General features: G+C 42.7%; 1 protein-coding gene across 6 annotated transcripts in view; it reads left to right on the top strand.

The window, feature by feature from the left end:
- The window catches only part of FGFR3 (fibroblast growth factor receptor 3), a 56,483-nt gene that overhangs the window by 4,507 nt on the left and 27,743 nt on the right, over window positions 1-24,233 (top strand). For all 6 annotated transcript variants that reach the window (XM_071556968.1, XM_071556967.1, XM_071556966.1 and 3 more), the window contains exons 3-4: window positions 16,924-17,187; window positions 21,548-21,601. In XM_071556968.1, coding sequence (XP_071413069.1) covers window positions 16,924-17,187; window positions 21,548-21,601 — 318 coding nt within the window. The remainder of the gene's footprint in view (window positions 1-16,923; window positions 17,188-21,547; window positions 21,602-24,233) is intronic.

Here is a 24,233-nt window from a genome sequence, read left to right as displayed (position 1 = left end):
CTGAGAAACAAAATGTCTCCTTTTAAAATATGATCAATAAAAGTGAATTTTGATATCCAACTACATGCTTAGAAAGCTGTCCTCCCTGAACACTTACTGTGTAAATCTGCTACTCACTTAAGAGACTCTAAAAGACAGGGAATCAGCCTGGTTTCTGAGAAGTTAATAAAATCTGTTTACAAAAGCGTTGGACCAAGGTGTTTCTGACAGTGATCTGTCAGCTGGCACAAAGAGCTGTGACAGAAGGCGTTTGCTGAACCTTGGTTTTAGCTAAGGTTAGGGCATGGCCTGCTGGTGGGTTTTTCTGGCAGTTGTTGAAGTGCATAGTGTTCAGTGCCTGAGCAGGAGTGTAAGGCTTCCCAGAGAAGTGGCTGTGTTGTACTCATAGTTTAGCTCTTTCAATTTTTACTATAGATAAGGTAGACCCAGTACAAATACAACAAATTCAGATATTTCTACTGAAAATGCAGTTGAATTCCCTCTCCTGGTTGACAAGTATTTCCCAGCTAGGCTGAACTTGATACAGTTAAAACAATGAAACTGACTTCCATTCTGTTTCCCTGTTTGAATATATTTTTCTCTTTTCATATGTCCTGTGACTTTGTCTGGCTCTGCATAGCTGTTTCTTCTATTTTTCTGACCCTTAAGAAACCCTCCAAACTTGAAAATGCCTGCTGACTCAGCACCCTCCAAGCCATTCAGTTGAGTGGTTTGGTGTAGCTGTTTCAGTGTTTGCCGTCTGTTTTAATAGTGGTTAGTAACAAACTTTGTTCTCCATATACCAGCTTGTATGCCAGAGAGGATGGTGGATGGTAAAAATTTGCCTTAACCTTCTTTGTTTTTGCAGCAAATGGGACTGTGGTTCAGCCCAACCTTTCATGGTATGCCACAGCAGACAGCTCAGGGTGCTGGAGCAGTAAATCTGAAAGCACCTCTATGCAAATGGTGGGGTAAAACAGAAGATGTGTACAATGCCGAAAGCACCTTAAAATACTTTGTTACTCCCAACTTTTTTTTCTTGGCCTCCTACATAGCTTATCAGTTTAGCATTTGCCCGTCTTTTGGCTGTTTATTTGGTGATCGTGTTAAAAAAACACACTTTTTCTCTGAAGTAGAGCTAACTCTCCCAGTGCCCCCTTTCTCATGCGCTCACTGCTGAGGTTGCCAGGTGCCATAGATATGATTTAAAGCCCTGTGTGTGTGAAGAAGGGCTTTTATTCCTGTGGTTAATACAGTATTCCTGGTGTGCTTACTCCTAAAGTATCTGCTTCTTGGCTTGAATGACCAGGAAGTTTCTATAGTATCAAAACCAAACAAGAACTGTGAGATATGGGCTGAGTAAAACCTTTAGTAAACTTAATAGTTAAAATGTGAAAGGTAATCAGACGTAAACCTGCCCTATTATTCTGATAGGCTATCAGGAGTTTTGTTCAGGTGGATAGAAACTAGGCAGGAGATGGTTAAATGAATTTTTTTTTTTTGCTGTGACACTCAGGTTACACAATGTAGCAAAGCTATTTTTGAAGAATAGCAGCAGAGTCAAGTAAGAAAACATTCCTCCAGTAACTGTTTCAGTTTCAGATGTATTCATCTAAGAAAAAGGGGTGGTATTTATTGCAGAGGGGGAGATAGGTCTGGTGCTGGCCTTGCTTTCTCAAATCCAGAGAGCAGGGAAAGATAATGAGTTGGTTAAATAAAAAGGTTCTATTAAAACTTGGAAGCAGATTTCTTTATCACGCAGAACTGTATGCAAAACAATTGCCGTGTGCTTACACGTTTAGCATAAGTGAGATTTTGGGGTTGTGCCATTTCTGCAAATCGCAAGGGGTTAAGAGAATTAATGACTCAAGTGAGAAGGGTTCCAAGTTTTTGGGTGAGGAAAGGACACAGCCTAGGACACAGCCTAGGATCACTCTCTGGGAGCAGATGCAGCTCCACAGGCTGTCATGTGTGCCCAAGGCTCTTCCTTGGGAACACCACAGATGCAGGACTCCATCAGTGGTGTTTGCACTCGGGGTTTGTACTCTGTGCTATTGAAGTACCTGCAAATGTCATGCTGACACATTAGCATGTCGGTTTGTGGTTTTTCCCCCCTTTTCCTTTTCACTCAAGAAGCCAAACCATCACTGTGTTCCTGAACTTGAGTATAAGTCTCTTAGGAAAAGGCAGTAACAATGATAGTGTACCATGGCATGTCAGAAACCTTCAGGGGTGGCTTCTCAACTGCTGCTTGTTGATAACTGATGAAAGTGTTCATCAGTTTATCTTCATCTAATACTTATGCCCTGGAAATTGGGGTATTTTGTAGTTGTGTCTTGATTTGCATTGAACTATCTTGTGCTATTTGCAAGGAATCTCACTAAATTAGTTCAGCTGACATAGTTAAATCAGTAAAGCTTTAGAGACCAGATGACTGCTGGTTTATAAGAATTGGACTAGTACTCAGAAGTAATGGATTTGAAGCATTTGGGATTTGACCTGGGGCGAGTTGGGTGTAGGGGAGTCAGCAAAATAGCCAGATATTGCTTAGGGGCCAAACTTTGTGGTGGTGATGTGGTGCATAGGTGAGTTCTCACGGATGCCAACAGGAAGGAGTGATGTAAAGTAACAGGCAAGAAGTGGAGAACTTGAATGTCAGAGAGTTCCAAGGACTGTGATAAGGACGGGAGCATCTCTGAGGCTCCTCTCATCAAAGGCAGGTGACACCTGGCTTCTTTGAAGATGGAGTGCAGACATGTCCTCGTAGCAGGACCCATGTCCCAGGAGCCTTCTGGTCCTCTGTGTTGCCAGTGTGGCTCTGCAGAGGGGACTTACTGTGAGGTTTCATTGTGTTCTGTGGCAGAGGAGGTCATGTGAAGCCCTGAAGGTGTTTCTGTTCCATGGGGTACCACAGGGTAACTGGCATCACCCTGAACTGACAGCTCAGACCCTCTTGCTCACTCTCCCTGGGAAAGGTAAAATACATTTTTATGAAGGCTTTTCTTTTGAGTAAAAGGGAGCTACGGGAAATGTCCCTGGATCCAAATGATGAGGCCAGCCTTTCTCAACCTTATGCTTTCCCTGTCAAAAAACTGAAAAGCTCCCAAGAATTGTATTTTTAATTTTATTTTGATGCTTGACAGAGCTTGTAAAGATCCTTCATAGCAAATTTGGCTCCCGGTTTGGAGGGTCATTGCTTTCTTTAGGGGTTTTGCCATTCTCTGCTGCTTGTAGTCCTGTAAAAATAATAATGAGGTCCTGATCTTGCGCCTATTGAATCCTAGGCAAAAAAAAGCCCCCATTGATTTCCAAGAGAGCAGGCTGAAGCCCTTCACAGATCGTGGTGGGAGCAGCTATTTAGCATAAGCAGGGATTGTTTGGAAAGCTTTCTAATGACCCAAACATTTTAACAAGCAGAGGAAACTCTGGCGAGTAAAAGGGCTCCTGATGTGGGGGTGGGGATCCCTGGAGCTGGCTTTCCGTGACCTCTCATTCCTCTCTAACCCGCTGTAACACAGATCTTCACTTCCTATCTTGCTTTTTATAACTCCGGCTTTGATGCGAGCCAGCAGCAGCAGCATAACCCAAACGCGAGTACCGGAGGCGACGGTGGTGGCCACCACCTGGGCCCCCCATGACTGTGTCGCGAGTCCCGCGTGGAGTCGAGCCGCAGTCCCGGCTGCCGTCCCCTCATGCCCCATCCTCTTTGCCATTGTATCAGTGTCGGCCGGCATTAGCCCCAGCGCTAATAATAGCAGCGAGCCGCACAATGCGCCGGAGAAAGTGTTAATAATCCCCCGCGGGGGTTTGCAGGCGACCCGGGGCTGTGGGGCGAGCGCTGAGCTCCGGGACTCTGCACCGGACAGGAGCCGGCAGAGGAGATTTCCTGGCACTTCATGGGCAGACTAAGTACGGGAAAAAGTTTTCCCATAGGGTTGGTTTTTTTGGTTGGTTGGTTGGTTTTTCTGCCTTCTTTTATATATCCCTGCTTTCATGTGCAAGATTCAAGTACAAGCAATTCCCTCCCAGCAAAATTCTTCAGCAGCTTGTTTGGAGACTGTAGGTTCTGAACCAACTGGTGATTTCATTTTTGTTTAAATTTTTTTAACCTCTCTCGATAGATTTCCCCCAGGCAAGAATTTTGTTTCTAGCCGGTAGCAGGATCTGTGTGAGATGAACTGAGATGTGCCTTGGGAGATGGCGGTATCACAGCTGAATGTGAAGAGGAAAAACCAGTTGCAGGGGGAAGATTAGGGAGTTCTGAGTGTGCCCTGACAACTAGCATGTGCAAGTGAAGATAAATCCTCCATGAGCCTGTCTTTAATTAAAAGAATGATTGGAATTAGGCATTGTACCATCTCTCCTCATCTGTATCATGAATATCTGTACGAATAAAGCATTTTTGAGGAGGGAGAAAAGAAAAACACCAGATTTTAATCTTTCTTTGGTAGCCGATATGTCTGCCTTTTGAAAGGGCATATTTCTCCCTGTCTTGGAGTACCCAGGCTTGTTGACAGTAAGCAACTGTCACTTGGCAGTTTATGAAAGAAGACTGTTTAAGAAAACATGTCCAGTTTAAATAGTTATGTTAATAAGCTGGGGTTTCATGCAGAAGTGAGGGGGTCTGGTAAGTGGAGGTACATGAATTAGCTGGTATTTAGAACCATAGAATCATGATTTGGGCTGGAAGGGACCTTAAAGGTCACCTAGTTCCAGCCTCCAGTATTGACTGTGTAAGAGATGAGCTGAATGCAGTTTGGGGGGAAAAATAAATTAAAAATACTTTCATTTTTACAGCCGGTGTGTTATGCATGATTTCACAGCTTTCTGTGAAAGCAGTATTTATTTTTTTTTCCAAAGAAAATTCAGAAAGCCTCTTTCTTCCAGCATGTGGTGGGTTGGGCTCTAGGAGGCCCCTGGGTGGGAGAAGTCACAGGGCCAGGAACCCAGTGCTCCCACTGACTGGCCAGAGTGCTGCTCCACACTCCACAGGCAGCACTTAGACCTTGCAGCCACCCTGCCTTGTCCTTAGCCTTTGTCTCGCAGGAGTAATCACAAGAGGAGGCTGCAAGAAAACTCTGTCTCCTGATTTGTTAATTGATTAATTACAGAAGAGAAGCGGGGTAAAAAAAAAAAGCAAGAAACAGCAGATGGTGTCCTCTCTGCATCCCTGCCCAAAGTTTCTACAAATCCGTCACTTGCCTTCTCTTGGGTTACATGCACACTGGTGGATGTAGTGAGTGATGAGTGAGCGCACCGTATTTGTTCCATCTCAGCCCAAAGTCATCAGTGTCAAAACATAATAAGTGCCTGGTGTCAGGCACTTGAAATCTGTAATTAAGCATAAGAAATACGTTTCAGGCTTTCCATGCTTAGTTCCCCCAGCTTGGGAAAAGAGGTGTAAGTGGTTACTGGGGGATTCTGGCATTAGCCTTGAAGATACTGGGTAAAATGACCCTCCTGCACCCCCAGCTGCCAATCCCAACTGGGATACAATATAAATACAGTAAGTACTGTGAGGTTTAAATACACCCAGAGGACTGTATATACTATGTTACGGATACTTTCTTTCATCTTTAGGTATCTTGGAGTGGGGGCAGCTTGACATCAGCACCTTCTCTTGTCCTTGTTCCAGGTGGAGAAGAGAGCTGCAAGGGGCCATTGGGAACCCCCAGAGTATTGACTAAAGGGTCACACTCAATTTTCTTTTGCCCAGTGGTTCAGTTAGTATTGCCATCATTTGAACTAGGAGGCAAAGGAAGCACAAACATGAAGCCTCCTACCACAGAAATGCTTTGCCATCTGCTCAGTCAACAACGGAAAATAACGCCTGGAGAGTGTTATTGAGTTGTGCTGGGCCTCCAACCTGTGAATTATTTAGTGAAGGAATGTGATTTCTGCCACATTTTTATGTGTAGGCATGCAGGTATCTTGGGATTTGAGAAGGCACTGGGCTTCTCCAACACAAAAGTCTTCGTGAAGGGATGGGAAGCACAGAGGTGGCAGAGTGGAACAGCAGGGATTCTCTTTTGCCTTGTCTCCATCAGTGCAGGGGCAAAAAGGGACAGGTTTGTATTTAGCACTCTGGTCTCGCTGGTGGGTTGCTGCCTGAGAAACTGAACTGCCCACCTGATCCTGGATCTGGTGACCCAATACGATGCAAATCCTTCTTTGAGGAGCCATCTACATGGTCTGGACAAGGTCATCCTATGGGTGGAATGTATTAGTTCTGGCTAAAAGGTCCTGAAACCTTTTAGCACTCAGGTGCTTTCAAAATATGTGTAAATGTTTGAAGTAGGGGTTTTCTCCCTCTCTGCCCTCTACTCCCAGTGCATAGCAAATAAAGCACAGACAAGTGGTGCAGTCTTTGCAGGAATAACTTCACCCACTGTTTGAGCCCAGCTGTTCTGGGAATGAGAAGGAGCAGTTGGAGGAGCAACATATGCTGTCTCAGGGCAGGCAGGAAGAAGAGATGACCCTGAATTAGCCACTTACCCTCAGAAAGGGAGTGGAGGGACCAGAATGCTGTGGGCAGCTCTTGCTCCATTTATGGGTTATTATTGAGGGAGGATGTACAACTTCATGTCTCCACTAGTAGTACAAGGTGGTGGTTCATCCCATCCAAGGGACCATGGCAGGAGCTTAGCTTTAGTGCCTGACTTTCGGATAAATACATCCCTTTGGTGGCTGCTGGGCTCAGTTTCTATTATCTATATTTGCCATCTGCCAGAGAGAAGTGACTAGGTTTTTTCTCTCTTTGCTTGCCTGCTGCAGGGGCCATTCTTTCTGTCACAACAGCATCCATCTCATTCAGACACTTAGATACTGATTCACAGAGAGAAGGAGGTTTTAGAACTGTTCCTGGTGGGGAAGGGAAAAGCTGGGAAAATCAGGCTTTGGAGGATGGGGGAGGTATCCCAAAGTGCCTGTGGAAGGTCCCTGGTTCATGCAGGTAGGGCCAGCCATGTCTTCTTGTAGGAAGCTGGAAAAGGCCCCCTGCTGTGGGTCTGCATTTCGTTACAGCAGCATTAAAATAGCTTTGCATAGAAGTGTCTAACTGGCTTCTGCCATGACTGGATCCCAACATAGTGAAGTTTGTGGAAGATGATTATTCGGGGGCATTAAAACTGCTTGAAGGCAGTGGGAACCGAGACATGCATGACTTCCTTGAACTCTCTCTTAATTTGTAACGTGGAGTCCAAACCCTGATGAAATAGATATGGTTACAGCGAGACCATTAAAAGGTCTGTTCTGGTGAACCTGATGCCCTTCTGTTGCTGCTGGAAATGATAAACCTCTGCATTCAGGTTGGATGGTATGCGATGCTCTGTGTGTATGCGCATATGCATGGAAGCTGGTAAGTCCTGCTAATTTAGGGATTGTTTTCCAAGTCTGTTTTCTATAACTCAGTAGACTTAATACAAATAACGAACTGACTAAGTTTCCTGTGAGAAGCACAGAACAAACGCTAAGCGTGTGATTTGAATGAAGAAAGGTGAAAACACAAATGTATACACAAACATCAAGTCAAACAAGCTGAAAAAATATTGTAAGGTTGATTTAACAGAGCAGTGAACTCACAGCCTGTAATCTCTTTAGCAGGCTTCTTTAAAGAAGAGAAATAAAAGAATTTTTGACATTACTTCTTTTTGCCATCTCTAATAATGTTGAAGTGTAAGACTTGAATTTAGCACAAGGACAAAGTGCTGCAGCTCTAGTTAGATGTATTTTCTAAGTAACAAAATCTTCATTTGTCATTCACAACTTCAGATTAAACTGGATCAGACTTCTCCAAAGGAGATTACTGTTAAATTTCCCCAATTTGGGTACCTGGCACCTAAATCTCGCCTGAGACTGAAGTAGCAAGCTTGGGTTTGAAAGATGCTGAGCCAGGTCAGGCTCTGCATTTAAATTCCTTAAGCACTCTCAAAATCTCACTATTCATTTTGATGCCTAGATATGGATTTCTGGGCTTAATCACTGACCTTTGCATTTCAAATGTTTGACCTTTGTTTTTTTTTACTAAGTATGCAGACAGAATGGCCCCCAAATTATTATTATTTTTCCCTTTTACACAGCTGAAAGTGGCCATCAGAGTGAAGTTTGCATCTTGTTACTGAGCAATAGGGATCTTTAAAAAATAGCATTTCATATTACTCATGGGAAACTACCAAAAAGGGGAATATTTACTTATTTTCATTCACATGAACATGATCCATCATGTATCTAAACCCCACAATCAGTTAGGGGAAAAACCACCTAAGCTACCCTAAACCTTTGCCCTCTCTTAATCCCTGTACAAGAGGGATTTTTTTTTAAGATGTGCTTTTGCTCCCCCCTTCCTCCCCCAAATAAAGGCAATTGATAGGCTCATAAACAAATACCAAACGTTAAGTCCTAATCTCCATATAGAGGAGCCTGACCCCTTTTATGGAGAGAGAGGGTAGAAGGAGGAAGCAGGGCCAGGAGTTTGAGGTTTAATGCTTATTAAAGTTTTAGTGGGTGGGAAAATGCAATCAATAAATTTTGTTTAATGCCTCAAAACTGGTGTTAGTTTTCACGAGCTACACTGGAGAGTAGTTTTCATTTTGAAACTAGGACACTCGTAGTTGGAATGACAATTAATGTGGAGTGAATATGGTCCCAGTTGGAAGCCGATTTTTTGAATAGCATGAAAACTCCCCCCACCTCCCCGCCTTGGCTCCGGAGTGGGGTAGCTTCCGTTTTTAATTAGCAAACTGGGTAAAATTTAGCTCATTGTGTCTTTCTGCTCCTTTGGCCCAGTGGACACCTTGGATTTCTCCATCTTGTGGTCTTGAGGTTGTTCTTTTTATTTTTCTTCCTTCAGTTTTGGTACGGGAAGGAAGGGGGCAGTGCTCAGGATACTTAGGATTAAAGTCATTGTTTGGGGGTATTTGCAGCCAGCTGCCTGCATTAAATAAAGATTAGAGGAGTACACATTAGAAGTCCAAGGGAAATGCAGGGAACCTGGGATTTGGGAGCTGCATAGCTGTGAACCGAAGGGGAAAGTTTGGGGCTTTATGGCAATTTTTTTCTGATGCCATGTGATCTTAAAGCCCACTTCAGAAAGACATCACAAGTAGCTGCCAGGGCAAAGCTGGCCTGGGAATTTTAAAGGGAATAGGGACATTTGCATCCCTTTAAAACTTAGTCTGAGATAAACCTAAACTTAAAAATTAATCTGCAAGAGCACTTAAGAGGTGGTGAAGGTTTGATAGAATACACTAAATAGCTGAAAACCCACCCTGGAGGTCAAAATCCAACAATATTTAATTTTTGAAGGATTTTTGGAAGCAAATGAGCATGTGGAAGATGCCAGGAAAAATAACTCAAAAGAATTATTCAGCAATGTATGCTTATTCTTATCAGTATTTATAAGAAAGCTTAAAAATATTTTCAGAGATATAGTTGCTCTCCTTTCCTTATACTTTGTGGAGTATTCACTTGCTAAAACTGTTGCACACTTTGCTAAATTTTTTGGCACATGTCACATGTCATATACAAAACTCCTTCATGTAACCTGGTTCAGCGAAGCAGGAGGAAGGGTGTGGTGCACTGATGCTGAAGAGCATAGGTTTTCTGAAAGCTTCCACAGTTCAGCAAAGCCAAGTTCTGCTCTGTTCAGTCCATTGGGTTGCTGGGAAACTTCATTCTGTGCCTCAGTTTCCATAGCTGCCTTCACTGGCTTTGAAAGGGCTTGTGGTAGTTGCTTGCTTGCTGCAATGCTGAGGGTTTTTTGGACTTCCTTAGGCATGTGGAGTAGGAATGTAAAACATCAGCCATTTTGTGGTGGGATCTGTCTGTCAACATCAAGCTGTGATGTGCCTGCTGTGCTTTGCAAAAGCTGAGACCAAGTTGGCCACCATTCTTCAGAAACAACAAAAGGAAGACACCAATAGGATGACAACACAGTCTCTTGTGCTCCACCAAGGATCAGCCCAATGGGTGTCCTAATGCTCTGCCTTGAGCAAGGAGTGGTCTGGGTTGACCATGTTTGGTCACTGTGGTTGGGTGAGGTGGGCTGTGTGACATGTGGGCAAACAGCTATACGGGTGTGCTCATCAGACCAGGCTGGGACTGATGTCATCCCCACTGTGAGTGTGGGCTACTGAGAACTGTTACAGCTCATTACTGCCCTCCTTGAGGAAAGCACCTTGGAGAGCAGGGCATGCATGGACATCCTTGAGCAGGAGCTCTCATAGCCTGGGGACCTCAGCATCCCCATGCTGCCTCCCATCTGCTGCTCCCTGTCTTTAGGGACCATTGATGAAGTGGAGGACATTTCATATCAGTTCTTTTATTTCTGTTCAAAAAGGAGGTACAGAACTCTGAGCTCACTAGATACATATGAGTGGTGATTGCTTCCCTGTTTTGTGTTTGGAGTGGAGAACCAAGGAAAGTGTTTGATTGTACAGTCTCGCCATATTTTAAGGAAAACTCCCCATCACTGTCTGTTCCTTTAAGCCAGCAAAGCCCCAGCAGAAGGCTGTCCTTGGGACTGGCTCTGGGCTCTCAGCAGCAAGCAAAGCTTTGTACTTCTTGAGGGGGTTTACATTCTTATTTTTGTAGGTGTAGCTGGGAGGCCCATTTGATTTGTTCTCTGGTGGGTTTTTGTCCCCCTCAGGACTTTCCAAGTGTCTGAGGAAAATCCTCCTGGCCAAAGTGTTTTTGTAACTGTTTTAGCTTTGTGACAATTTATTTCTTCTAACTCAGCATCTGAATTGGGTGATCTGAGAAAACAGTCCATTAAAAAGAGGATACTGTAGAGTCCTGATGAATCCTGTTTTCTACTTGGCCGATGGAACAGAAAGCTAATTGCCAGTAGTAAATCCATTCAAAGGAGAGCTGGAGGGAGGGAGAAAAGCTAATATTCCTTCTTGAATGCCATTTAATCTCTGAAACCTTTCATGCAGATGTAAATTAGGATTTGCACAACAGAGTCAACAGTTGCTCTGAAGATAAGGCAGATTTGCAACATCTGCTTTTTCCATTCTGGAAGTTCTTCCAAAGTCGCTGTCAGGGATAGCCAAGCTAAACACTAGAGATTTTTTTTATTCCTTTCCATAATCTCTTGTTTATAAAGAAAGCTGCATATGACAGAACTAAACCTGATTATTTTTCTCCTAATTCTCTAGGAAAAAAGTTTACTTTTCTCCTAGAACAGAACTAAGAAAACCCCCACAGGGTTGTAACACAGTGCAGCACACTTACTTGGTAATGTCTTTGGAAGAAATATTGCCTGGTAACAATTGCGTAGGCCACTGTGGTGGTAATACAGTATAGACAGTCTACTTTGCATTATTATCATTATTATAATTATTATTATTATTATTATTATTATTATTATTATTATTATTATTATTATTTTAGTATTAATTTAGTATTAAATTATTATTATTATTATTATTATTATTATTATTATTACTACTACTACTGCTACTACTACTGCTACTATGATGATGACAATGACGATGATGATGAAAGCTGTTTTAAGCTTTTCCAGGAGAACTGCCTCTGTGTCAGCAAACATAGTGCATGAGGTGAAAGATAAAGTGACGCCTTTGAGTGACCTGGCCTAGTGGAAGGTGGTGCCCCTGTCCATAGGGAAGGTTGGAATTAGATGAACTTTAAGGTACCTTCCAACACAAAACATTCTGTGGTTTTGTGATTCTGTGAAATAATGGAGGCAAACCCTTTTTCAAGATACGGTTTCCTAAAAACACATTTTTCTTTCACAGTTTAGGCTTTTATAGATGCAAACAGATGTTTTATTTTTGAAATATTTTATTTCTGGCTGTGAGCCTCACTGAGTAGGAGAGATAACAGACCAGAACACCATTTTGGGAGATGATACTGCTTTGACAAAGCATCCTGTGCTGCTGTGATTGCTAGAGCAGGCCCCTTCCCAGCATGGCTGCAGCCTGACACTAGGAAGAAGTGTGCTGCAATAGGGGTCTTGACCTCAGAAGGGGAGAAAAGGGGAGGAAGAGACAAGACAGGATGTGTATTTTATATAATACTTTCTATTTTATTTATAAAATATGATAGAAAATACATATATAAAAAATGCCCTGTCAGCTCCCTGCAGTGCCGTGAGGGTATGCAGTGACTTCAGGTGAGCTCTCTTGGCTGTGAAGCCTCTCCCTCGATCTTATCTACCCAGAGAAGTCAGGTTCTGGGGTAGACAGGGGATCCCACGATCTTATCATGCCTACCTCTCACAGGGGCTGAGGGGTGCAGGGCCTGGCGTTTGTTTGGTGGTTTTTAATATTCCCCCAGGGCCTGTCTGCCTCTCTGTGGAGACAGAGGGAATGGAAATGTGGCACTGTTCCGTTTGTGGCATGGTTCTTGTGAGGCAGTGGCACTGGGGCCACCTGTCACCCCTCCTAGCTGCTTTTTAAATTTAAACTGGTCCTAAATGAGCAATGTTTGGCAAGAAAAGTGTTTTATTTCCCATCTGGAGTTGGCTCTTCCCAGTGCAGAAGTCCCAAGGTGAGGTGGGAAAGCAGCTCCATCTCAGGAACAGCCACACAGGTATTGTGAAAAAACGCTGGAATATTATTTGCTAGGTGAATAATACAATGGGCCTCTGTTAACACAGGTGGGACACTTAAGTAGAATAAACCAGGGCTAAGTATGTAGGACACAGCGCTGGTCTGAACTGGGAGGTTGTCTACATGCTCTTTACCATCATGACCATGTTCATCCCACCAATGCTGGAGCTTTCCATATCCTTCCAGCAGTTATTCACCATCTCAATGGCTGAATTCCCATGATTCCCCTGGGAACAGGATAACAAACTCAACAGGAGAAAGCTCTGGCATGGCTGTTGCTCCATGATCCTATAATATATCCTGTCACGGCGGATTTGTTGCAATAAAATACATGAACAAGAAACGTTTTCGAATTAACCTGAGGAGAGAAATGCATGGAGCACTGCTGTCTGTCTGCTTGTTAACCTGCCAAATACAGCTTGTCCAGCTTGAAAAGGGAAAAATATGATCCGCTTAGAAATGAGCCTATCCACTCCAGCACTGGGCTGTGAAGCAATCCTGAAAAGGCTCTTGGGGATTGCCAGGGTTCAGGGTGGTGTGAGGAATCTTTTGCTGGTGGTACTGAAAGTCATGTGCATTGAGCCCTCTGTGGAAGGGGGTCCCAGTGGGGTTTTAGTCATGTAGTGGATGTTTTGCTGTTGCAGGATGAAGAAAAATGATGATTATGAGGGATGCATTTACCTCACCAGAGCAGTTCCCCGGGAGGCTCACGAACACTTTGGTGTTTGGAAAAATAGGATTATGGGAAGGTATTCCAGAGATAAAAACATAGATGAAGAGAAATAAATGGATGGAATGGCCTGGAGCCAGGACCCAGCACACTGCAAGGTGACTCTAGGGTTATCTCATTCCATCAAACCTCCCACAGGCACTGTGGGCCTTTGCTGCCTGGGAGCACTGCCCAGCAGCACCTGGAAACAGTCCCTGAAACCAAGGAGGGCATCAGTCAGGTCCCGGGTTGGCCTGGAGTTTTTTGAGGCCATAAGCAGCCCAGTAACAGGTCACTACCTCCACCTCCTTCTCTTTTTATGCCTCAGAAATAAATAACTTGATTGCTGCAGGCGTTAAACCAAAAATAAAACATTTCCAGGCTCAGCCAGAAACAAGTATTGATGTCTAAGAGGAGCAGACAGCTGATGGAAATACTGACACAGTGAAGCACTTGGAGCTGCGAACCACACAGATAGTGAATTATCGCTGGCATGAGCCAAACAGCTACGGAGATGAAGTATCTTATCCTTAAAAGTGAATACATACAAAAGCATTTTAGGATTGCTGGGCCAACTGCTCCTCATTGTGGAAGGTGTTTCCCAGCTGGTTGCTGACCTTTTTGCTCCTCTAAACAACTAGAACGTTGCCTCTTTCTCTGTAGTGTTTGCTACCAGAAGCAGTGATGATGCTGCAAATGCTGGTCTCCATCTGATGTGTCTCTTGGTGATTCTCAACTCATTACTGCCTTGGCTAAACTAATAAATGGTTCAATATCTTGGGAGCCCACAACCTAGATTGTCTTCTTCTCTGGAAGAACCTGTTAAAGATGCAAACATGTTAATCTAATCCCTACTCTGCTGGCAAGTGGCCTAATGAGCTCCTGTAACCCCTACCTGAGTTAACTCCCTTGTAATTTATACCTGTGTGTCATGGTTTCACACCAGCCAGCAAACTTAGCGCCGCGCTGCTGCTCTCTCCACCTCAGTGGGATCAATGAGAGAATCAGAAAAGTAAAAGTGAGAAAACTTGTAGGTTGAGATATAGACAGTTTAATTAGAAAAACAAAAGCTGCCCACACAAGCAAAGCAGAACAATAAATTAATTCACTGCTTTGCATAGGCAGGCAGGTGCTCAGCCATCCCCAGGACAGCAGGGCTTCATCACGCGTAACTATGAGTTGGGAAGACAAATGCCACCACTCTGAACATCCTCCCCTTCCTCCTCTTTTCCCCAGTATTATTGCTGAGCATGATGTCATATGGTGTGAAATATCCTTGGGTCAGTTGGAACCAGTTGTCCTGGTTGTGTCCTCTCCCAGTTCCTGGCTGGATAGTTGGCATCAGAGGGGGCAACTTCATGGCTCCTTCCTGTGTTGGTGTCTCTTGTTGAAAAGGTGTTGGAAACATGAGGCATTTGCAGCTGGAAGGCAGGAAAGACATGCTGAAGTCTGGGCACCCCATGAGAGATGTGAGCTCAGGTTCCCTGCTCTAAACTCCAGCTGTTTTCAGCATGGACATGAGACTGTCTATGCTTTTGGATTTATCTTTGTATTTGAAAGCTATATAAGGAATGACCTTGTTCTTCAAGGTCACAGTTGGGCAAAGTGCCTAAAAGCATCTGAGTGCACATTTAAATACTTTCTAAAGGTCTTCAGTTTGGTCCTGTTTATTTTTTAAGGTATAAGCATATAAACTGAAATTTGTAAAACACTTTGAAGAAGTGAGATTAAGACCATTAGTAACGTTCTCCTTTTAATCCACCACTACATCTTTCCAGATATTATTCCCAGTCAGTTGGAATAAAGTCACTAGGACCAAACTTTGCGTCACAATATGCACTGGAGACTAACTGGGATGACTGAGGGAAGAGATGCCAAAATAAATTTGTCAGAAACAAGAGATGATGCTTCATTCCAAAGAAGAATCTTGAGACACCAGTCAATCTGCTGAGTCTAAAGTGACTTTCCTCTTCATTTCAGCACTCTCTATATACATTTTATAAAAATAGTTTGCTGCTTTGTCATTAACCCAGGTTCATTATGGTTTTCAAAAGAAGAGTTATTTCCTTTTAAATGGCTAAGCAATACAGTTTAGCTTGTGCTTAGTCTGGGCTTCTTCCTGTTCAGTAGGTTTATAATACAAAGCCAAAATATACAGGTATTCATCATTTGGCAAACAGGTTTGGTAAAACTGTGTGTTTTGTGTGTAGAGATTGTGCAGCTGTGTGGGGTACGTCTTCTAGTAGATTAAATTAGCAAGACGTTCCATCAGAGTCAACAAAGTTAGATCTGTACTCAATCCTGCAAGTGTAAAGCTGTACACAGGACTTTTTAATTTGAAGTCAAAGTTGGTACCAGTGAAAAAATCTGTATAGCCTAGAAGAAGGAATAAAAAAACTTGAACAGTTAAACCGGAATATATCTCAACCATATTTCCCACAAGGACGTAGCCCAGCTGCGAAGAGACCATGGGTGAAAACTTGATGTTACAGTAAGTACCAGTCTGATAGGAAGGAGATGCTGGATGAAGCTCAAGTCTTCTTTTTTGATTTACTGAGGGTTTATGCTTTCAGGGAAAATCTTTTATTAGAAGGAAAAAAATGAACAAAACCAGCCTAAACCTTTGACTGTATGAATACCTCAACATTCTATCCAAAACCTAAAATATTTGAGTTGGAATTGCTGCCGGGGTATCGGAGGAAAGGTTCTTTGTAACCCCAGTGAGTGTTGGCTTTGCCTCCTGTGAGACGATACCTCCCATGAAATACCACATTTTCAGACTCCTGGAATTTTTTCTTTCTACCCTGCAAGGCTATTGACTGAAATATTTTTATATTTTTTAATCTTTATATTTACACAAGAATAAAGGTGTGCATGACAAGCAGAGAAAAGCAATGCATTTTTCTGTTATGACCAGCTCCAACTCTTTCACTTCAAGGCAAAAGAGCAGCTTGAAGTCAGTGCTAGATACTCAGGTATTTGGAGCTGCTGTAATTGCATTGGTTTTACACAAAGTCATAATCTGTGAATATTTCTTCAGTTCTGTACTTCTTTGTTGCACAGAGAGTAGTTTCAATATGGAGCTAGTGGTGGTTTCATTTATTTTGACTATTCCAGCCTGCGTCTTCTGTCCAGCCTTCCATGTGTTTTCTTCAGCCCACAGATATTGCCTTTGAGTCACCAAGAGTCAGTTGAGAAAATTTGTGTTATCCCCAGTTCTACTTCTTGTATCCTGTCTTTGCTGGGTCTTGTAGGGTTTATGGACGGACTCACAGGAACAAACAGATGGAGATCTAGAGGCTGAACTGTGAGCTTGCCAGCACACATTTATTTCTGCCAGATCACCTCCCACCACAGCACTGGATGTTGCAATGACCCTGTACAGAGGTCTGTGTTGTTTGTTGTGATGCACCTGGTGGGGTGGCCATGTTTTAGTTAAAGCCATCTTTGTAGATCAGGCAGAGACTCAACCGTAGTGTCACAGTTGCCACTTTGCATTGCTCCTTGCCTTGGGCAGTCAAGCCTTACCTCTGGCAAGGAGGAGGTCTGGGCACATAGAAGCATCAGTAGGGCAAATATAAGGGGATTTTTTAAAATGCTCTTTCTGTGTCTTGGTACCTGTTCTTTTTTATTAATTTCCACTTCTTTCTTCCTTTGCAGAATACTTGAGGAGCGAGACTGCCTTTCTGGAAGAGTTGGTGTTTGGAAATGGAGATACCATTGAACTTTCCTGTAACACCCAAGGCTCTTCTGTGTCTGTTTTCTGGTTTAAAGATGGTATTGGGATTGCACCTACCAACAGAACTCATATTGGACAAAAACTATTGAAGATAATCAATGTGTCATATGATGACTCGGGGCTGTACAGTTGCAAGCCAAGGCATTCCAACGAAGTCCTGGGAAACTTTACAGTCAGAGTTACAGGTATGTGCAAAAAGTACAGCTGTCTCAGTGATTTTTTTTTAACTTTTTTTTTTCTTTAAACTTTTGCCCTTTCACATGTTCAGCACAGATGGTGGTTTGGGGCGTTTGTCTGTACATGGTAGGACTCTGCCTCTCTGGTAACTCCTGGCAGTGATTAGGTTGACAAAACAAACCAGTGGAAGAATTCTCATGTGTCCATACCAAATGTTAAAGCTTGATGTTAATACTGAGAGAGACTTAGAAACGGTGCTAGTCAGATTAAACCCCAAATCCTCCTTAACACTCAAATAGATGCAATGCTACATGTGCCTTTGAAGTCTTTTGTGAGTGAATGAACTATGGCTCAGGGAGGTTAAATGACATTTTCCTCTTTTTATGACAGATCAGTGACAGAATTGTATGTAAAAGCTGGAGGTTCTTAAAAACTGTTTCTCTGTTGTAGCTGATAAATCTCTGCCCTCCATCCCCGTTATCATAAATTGCTGGTTTGTTTCAGAACGAGCTTATCTATAAACTGTGTGTATCTCAAATATGCTCTTCATCAAAGTTACTTGTTGGGATTCATATATGGCAAAGAAGTGCTGTGTTAGCAAAGCACATGCTGTCATTTGCTTGTCCACGTTTTTCGGCATCAGGACGATAGGACAGAAGAGCTTCAAGCTATTCAAGCCTGGATCACTAAACAGAGAGTGCCAAAAAAATCTGTTGTTTCCAGATAGCTAACCACCAACACTAAGGTCATCTCCATAATTTCAGGCTGATGCATTAGTAGATGGATACTCATCACCTGCATGCTCTGCATCTGCGAGCAGATAGAAAACCTTCTGATCACACAGATTAAAAGCCTGAATCTTCAGAAGAATTAGCCTCTTCTGAATCTAAGGTTTTGAAAACTTTCCTTTGCCCTTGTGCTGTGGGAGCTTTTTCAAGCATCCTTGAATAGTAGGTCCTTCCTCCAAAAGTTCAGTTCCCTCAAAAAGTAATGGTCTCTGTCTGAAAACCAAACACAGAGATATTTGTGATTGTGAATCACATCCACTCCATAAAGAGCTTTCTCGTGCCAGCAATAGGATTTTGTGTAAGTGAGAGAATCAAACCATCGTGAGAATAAAAGCTTATTTCAGCAAGTCTTTACCAACATCTGCTTTTCATTGAATGTTACTGGAGATTGCTGTGAATGCTTCAAGGTCATATCAATTAAATGGTTAAAGAAGTATTTGGCCCTTGAAAGGCTTTCTTTAACTAGGTACGATTATTGGAACTATCCAAGAACTGCAGGTTGTTAGAAATGTTACTCTCTGTTTTTTTCTAAGTGACATTAAAACGCTTTTGAGTTCAAGGGGCAGCAGGGAGGTAGGAGAGGGCAGCTGGTTACACGCTCAAATGAAACAGCTGCCAGCACCAAAAGTTCGTAAAGTGAGAAATTGTTTTTAATAGTGGAAGGACTGATAATCCTCTGCTTTTAAAAAGTTTAAGCCCCTGTATTTTTCCTCTTTGCTAATAATAGCTAATAACAACTTAAGAACTAGAGAGTAACCTGAACCTGCTTTCTGACAGCATTATGAGTCTTTGATTCTATTAGCCCACTGTCATTACCACCAAAGTGCTGGTAATGTGGGAGTCTCTGTTTTAGCTGTCAGCAGCACTCGTTTTAAACTTTGAAGCACTGCTTTATGTGGCAATAGTGGCGCCTCTCATATGCTCAGCTATTTCTTCATAGTCAGTATTGATTGCTCAGTGTGGCACTGCAGAGATGAGATTGTTACCGGAGATTTGTGGTTTGTGTTCCCAATTCTTGAAGGTAATGCCAGCAATTAGCTCAGGTGTCTGGTCAGGTGTTCATGTGGGTATCTGATGTTTGGAGCTGGAGTTGTTCTCTGTGTTAAACTGGTTTAAATCTGCACTAACAAACTGGAATTGCTCTAATCTGTATTCTTAAGTGAGCAGAACTAGACTAAGTGTATTTGGAATAGCCAATCTACAAGTAAGTTCCATTTTGAGAGATGCTTCCAGATTCTAGGGGCATGTCAGGACTTTCCTATGCAGCAATGAGATTTTAGTCTGCAACAAATTGACTGTTCTCTGTTGTGCACAGTGAGATGCTTGATGCTGGAAGGTAGAGCAAGGAGATGCTGGAACTGGCATTTCAGGACTGAGAACCAGATTGATTAATCTCTTTAATGTGTTCTCTTTAAAATGCCTCCCTTGACAGACAAGAGTTTGAGTGTTTTGCTAGTTTACAAAAAAGAAACATACTATCCCCTTAAAACCTGAGCACTTGGAGAGGATCACAAGTAGAGGCTGCATGCCCAAACTGATCTCCAGCCTTGTTGGCAGAAGCTCCATTTCTGCAACTACTTCATAGTTGCTATACAGAACAGCCTTTGGATTTAGTGACTGAGCAGCATCCCTGTGATGAGCACAGACTGCAGGCTGGTACCCGCCAAAATACCCAAGGGTAAACATTACAAAGCAGGTGACTAAACAAATTAAGCCCCTTTCCATTCATAATTAAGGCCCTTTTGAGAATATCATCTAACAGTTCTTGCTGATGCCAATACTGACAACTTCTGTACAGATTGCTATTTAAGTAATGATAAACAAATAGCTTATAATTTTTAATCACCTTTTGAAAAAGGTGATGCTACAGCAACCTGAATAGGGCAGTAGCTATGAACATGGGATATTTGATTTTAAAATCTAAGCTACACCTCTTCTCTTAAACACAAGCAAGGTCAAAGACTTCCTTCAACCTCGTGAAAATGTTTTTGAATTATTTTAGACATTTATTTTACTCCCTGGCCACAATGGATTCTTTAGAAAGCAGAAGTAAACTATAATCACATGTTAATATATGGGTAACCAAATCTGAGAGTGCAGAGCTGAGAACGTGGTGGTTTATCTGTCAGTGCTGGTGGGGATTTGGCTCAGTGTCTGCCTTCACCAGGACTTGAGTAAACCTGCTGGATCAGCCGAAACACCTAAACATCCACTTCACTTTCAGCAAGCCCCATGGCATTTCCCTAGTTCTTCTGCCAGCAGGACCTCAACTGTGGATTTGCAGTTAGATATGTGCTGGAAGTCCTTGAGACTTTGCCAAAGAGAAGGTGCAAAGCACAATGCTCTCCTGCAGTCTAAGGCAAAGAAGTATTTGTTGTTACTTTTCTTTTTCTTTTTTTTTACCTCCTTTCCCCCTGCCCTGCTTTTTTTTTTCCTTTTCTTTCCATTTTTACCCCCACTGATGTGGTCAGAGAACAGTAGAAAACTCAAGTGCATCTCGAAATAACGGATATTCTGCCTGGCTTGATCTAAAGCAGTGCTTTGCATTTCTGGCCATGAGTTAACACTCAGAAAGTTTCCTGTTTTCTAGTGTTTAAGGCCAAGTTCTTTTAGCACAGTCTCAGAATATAAAGGCTGCTTGGTTGATAGCATTCTGCCTTTATTTAAAAGAAAAATTCCTGGAGATTATATAAAGTCAGTGATGCTAAATCTTCAAGATTTAGTACAGTACTGAAGTGTACTAACTAGTGTAAACTAAATCAAACACTAAGCTGCTATTTGATAATGGGGTTTACATTTACAGTAGTCATTTGGTGGAGGCAAGAGGGACTGAGACTTTATTGTTGACAGCTTGGAGAAGGTGAGATGTTAGACCACATTAAAAGAAACAGTTCAGGATGTTTTGGAAAGATACAGATGGAAAATTCCCACCTGTTAACCTGTATTCAGTTACAGCCTTGAGATGCCTCTGTGGGAGGAGGATAACCCAAGGGAACTGGTTCACGGAGTAGCCATCAAAGTGTCAATGGAGAGAGGTTTGACTGCAAGGAGAAGTTCAAAAGCTTTGGTCTTAGAGGTTGAACAAGGAGTTAATGAAAGGAGATGCAGCAGGAGTGTATTGAGTTAAAAGAAAAATGCAGGGAAAGTGAATTAGAAATGCTGACCTGTAGTTTTGAGGCATGGTGAAATAAAACATCTTCAGAGTGAATGCTGGAGGGGAAAAAAAAGGCAGTCAGAGAGATTGTTCTGCAAAAAGAATCTTTCCCTTTTGGAATATCTTTTGTATTTATTAGAAGAGCATTTTGCAGAGGGAGAAGTATTTGTCATTGGACCCCAGTTTCTGGTGGTAGAGCACTGGCAAACTCATGACACTTCTCTGCCAGTTCAGAAAGCTCCTGGGCAGTTGATCCTGGCCCAGCAGCATCAGAAGGGTAGGCTGATGGAGCTGCAGGGAAAGGTGACCCATCATTTGAATGTCCTCCCTTGCTGGACCCCACCGTGACACCAACAGTCTCATCCAGTGTGAAGTCCCCACATATCATCCTCTTTCTGCTTCACTTCTTTTTCTGTCTTCTCCTAGATTCCCCTTCATCGGGTGATGATGAAGATGACGATGATGAGTCAGAAGATACAGGTAATTTGTTTTTCTGGGATACAGAGGTCTTTTTCTCTCAAGGACGTGTGGCTCCCAGGCAGTGCAGCTCATTGAGATGTTCATGTCATTGGACAGCAGCTCTTTCTTTGTGTTGAAATTAATGACCTTAGAATGGTACCATGATTATGTTTATATAAAAATTTAGAAATAGCTGCCAGAGTGGTATCGCTGCTATGGCATCCTACAGCAGCAGTAGTGTATTTTCGAGACTTGATGCTGCAAATCTGAATTGATGAGTAGTTATAAGTTCTACTTGCATGCAAATCCAGAGAAACCCACTTACCATATTTCTTTTTTACTGCACTGACATTACACCAGTGTTATACCATTTCAAACCTTGGACTGCTTTGCTTTTAACTTTACTGATTATGATCCTTACCAGTATCTTGATTGGAGTCACAGCATAGATTTACACTAGCCAAGGGCTAAATTTACTGAGGCCATAAGTGAGAGCAGCCCCTTTGGATTTACTGGGTTTTTCTTTCACTTACATGGGGATAGGAGTCAAAAGCTCTCAGTGCTTTTATTCTGAATCTGTTTCAATCCCAGTGCTGGTTTCTTTAAGTGCAATAGCATTAATCAGGATCATTACATGCTTCAGAGGCATTAGTGTTGTGCTTTATTCTGCTCTTTATATTTTTGCAAAGTGACCTGCCTGTATATATGTGGTTTTAATAAATAAGTGTCTTGTATTTGAACTCCCAATCAGCTATGTACATTGGCAGAAGTTCAACATGACTGGAAAATCTCTCCTGCCCATAGTGTTGGACATGCAAGACTCTTTCAAACAGGTTTCCTGCTGTATTAAGTTCATAGTGCTCTTTCATACAGTATGTGGACAGTAATGATGAGTTACAGTGCCAGGCGACCCATCAGCAACAGTTAGTGGTTTTCTGATAGCTTGTAATTAAGGCCTGGACCCTCTGAGGTGATAAGAACCTTTGCAGAGGTGCTCGGGGCTCCTGGTGCCTGCTGAAACATGGTACAGGCAAAGGGAAGGTCTGGTTTGGTCAGGATTTGTTCCTGCTGCACAGCAGCTTCTGATGAGCACAACTAATCATTCTGTACATTTTTTTATGTAGTTTGGAGAGAACTCAATATCTTAGCAACAGGTATCACAAAACATCAGCTGGTTTATGGTACAGAAAGACGTTTTTCTTCACTAAAAAGGAAAACATGTTTCTCCACATGTATTTATAGCCTGTTTTCTGGGTCTTCGTGACTTTGTGGCTGACTCTTTTTTTAGACCCAGAGGTAATGGCTGGCTTTGCTTAAAGATCTCATTATAAAAGGTTGGATTCTCTTCTGCTTTAAAAATGGTTGATTAGCTTAACATGTCTGTGCGGTGAAACCTCCTGGCATTTTGTGTCATGGATGTGCATTATGTTGTTTTCTTTGACATCAGATCCTCCAGTTGACCTTCACAGATCTCTTGATTTTGGGGAGCTGTGTTGTTAACCCTGGCACCACCGCTGTTGGGACATCCCACCAGGAACAGGGGCTGCAGGACCATCCCAGGCAGGCAGACAGAGCATAACCAGTGCCATGTCCTATGGGCAGCCCAAAGACCGGGGTTCTCCATCTTCTGTGGCAAAAAGGTGCCCTATTAATGGGGTGTATGAGCACCTGCTTGGCCATCAAACATAGCCAGTTAGTAGTTAGAGGAGGAAAGGCAATAAATACACTCTTAATGCAAAAGCAAAATAGGATAGGAATCATGGGATGGTTACAGTTGGAAGGGACCTTAAAGATCATCTAGTCAATATAATTAATAGTGTTTCATATTTAGGGGAAGGTAATTCATCCAGGACTGGCTCATTGCCGCTGTACAGCACATCACTGAATAAAGTCTTTGTGTCCTGACCTCTTGTGAGATAAGTTACTTTTCTGGCTTAATTGTTGTTACTGAAGAGAGTTTCTTATCCACATATAATGGAGAACTTGGAAAACTGGTTCCTGTAGCACTATAAGTTTGAAGCCAATCTTGTTAATTTTAAGGTTTCAATGAGCTGGAAATACTAAATCAAGAGGATGAGAGGAAATTTGTCCTAAAAGAAATTAATACTGGGTTCAAAAACTCTTGGAGAGCATGGAGACAGGCCTTTCACCTGGAGTGCCTGCTCTGCCTACCCTCCTTCAAGCTTCTTCTGTGAAGGGCAGTACAGAAATGGCACATCCCTTAGGAATGAGCACTAGGAAAGCATAAGGAGGAACTTGAGCACATTTGTTGCAACCTTGTCACAAACTGTGATCCGCCTTTGCAAAAGGAGGCTTTCCAATACCTCTGTTCTCTACAGCTGTTTTTCCTGGCCCCGAAACAAAACCAAAACTCCCTTTTCACAGACTGCACTTCTGCCCCAGTGCTCCCTACCCCTCTCTATCTGTTTGTTTGGAGCCCCCGCTGCACAGCCCCAGCACCTTCAAAGAGCCCCTATAATCTCCAATTAAATCTGACTGTGTCCTAGGAGGCGTCAGCTGGGAAAATTACACAATTAGGGTTGATTCTGTCTGCCACAGAATTTGGTGGCAGCTCCTAATTGCTAAATGAGCGCTCAGTTGTATTAATTATTCCAAGTATCGCTCTCAGGTTTTTTTTTAATTGGTCATTCCA

This window comes from Pithys albifrons, chromosome 5, assembly GCF_047495875.1.
Source record: "Pithys albifrons albifrons isolate INPA30051 chromosome 5, PitAlb_v1, whole genome shotgun sequence".
Taxonomy (NCBI): domain Eukaryota; kingdom Metazoa; phylum Chordata; class Aves; order Passeriformes; family Thamnophilidae; genus Pithys; species Pithys albifrons.
The sequence above is the reverse complement of the archived record's forward strand: the minus strand, read 5'-3'. Positions and strand labels throughout refer to the sequence as shown.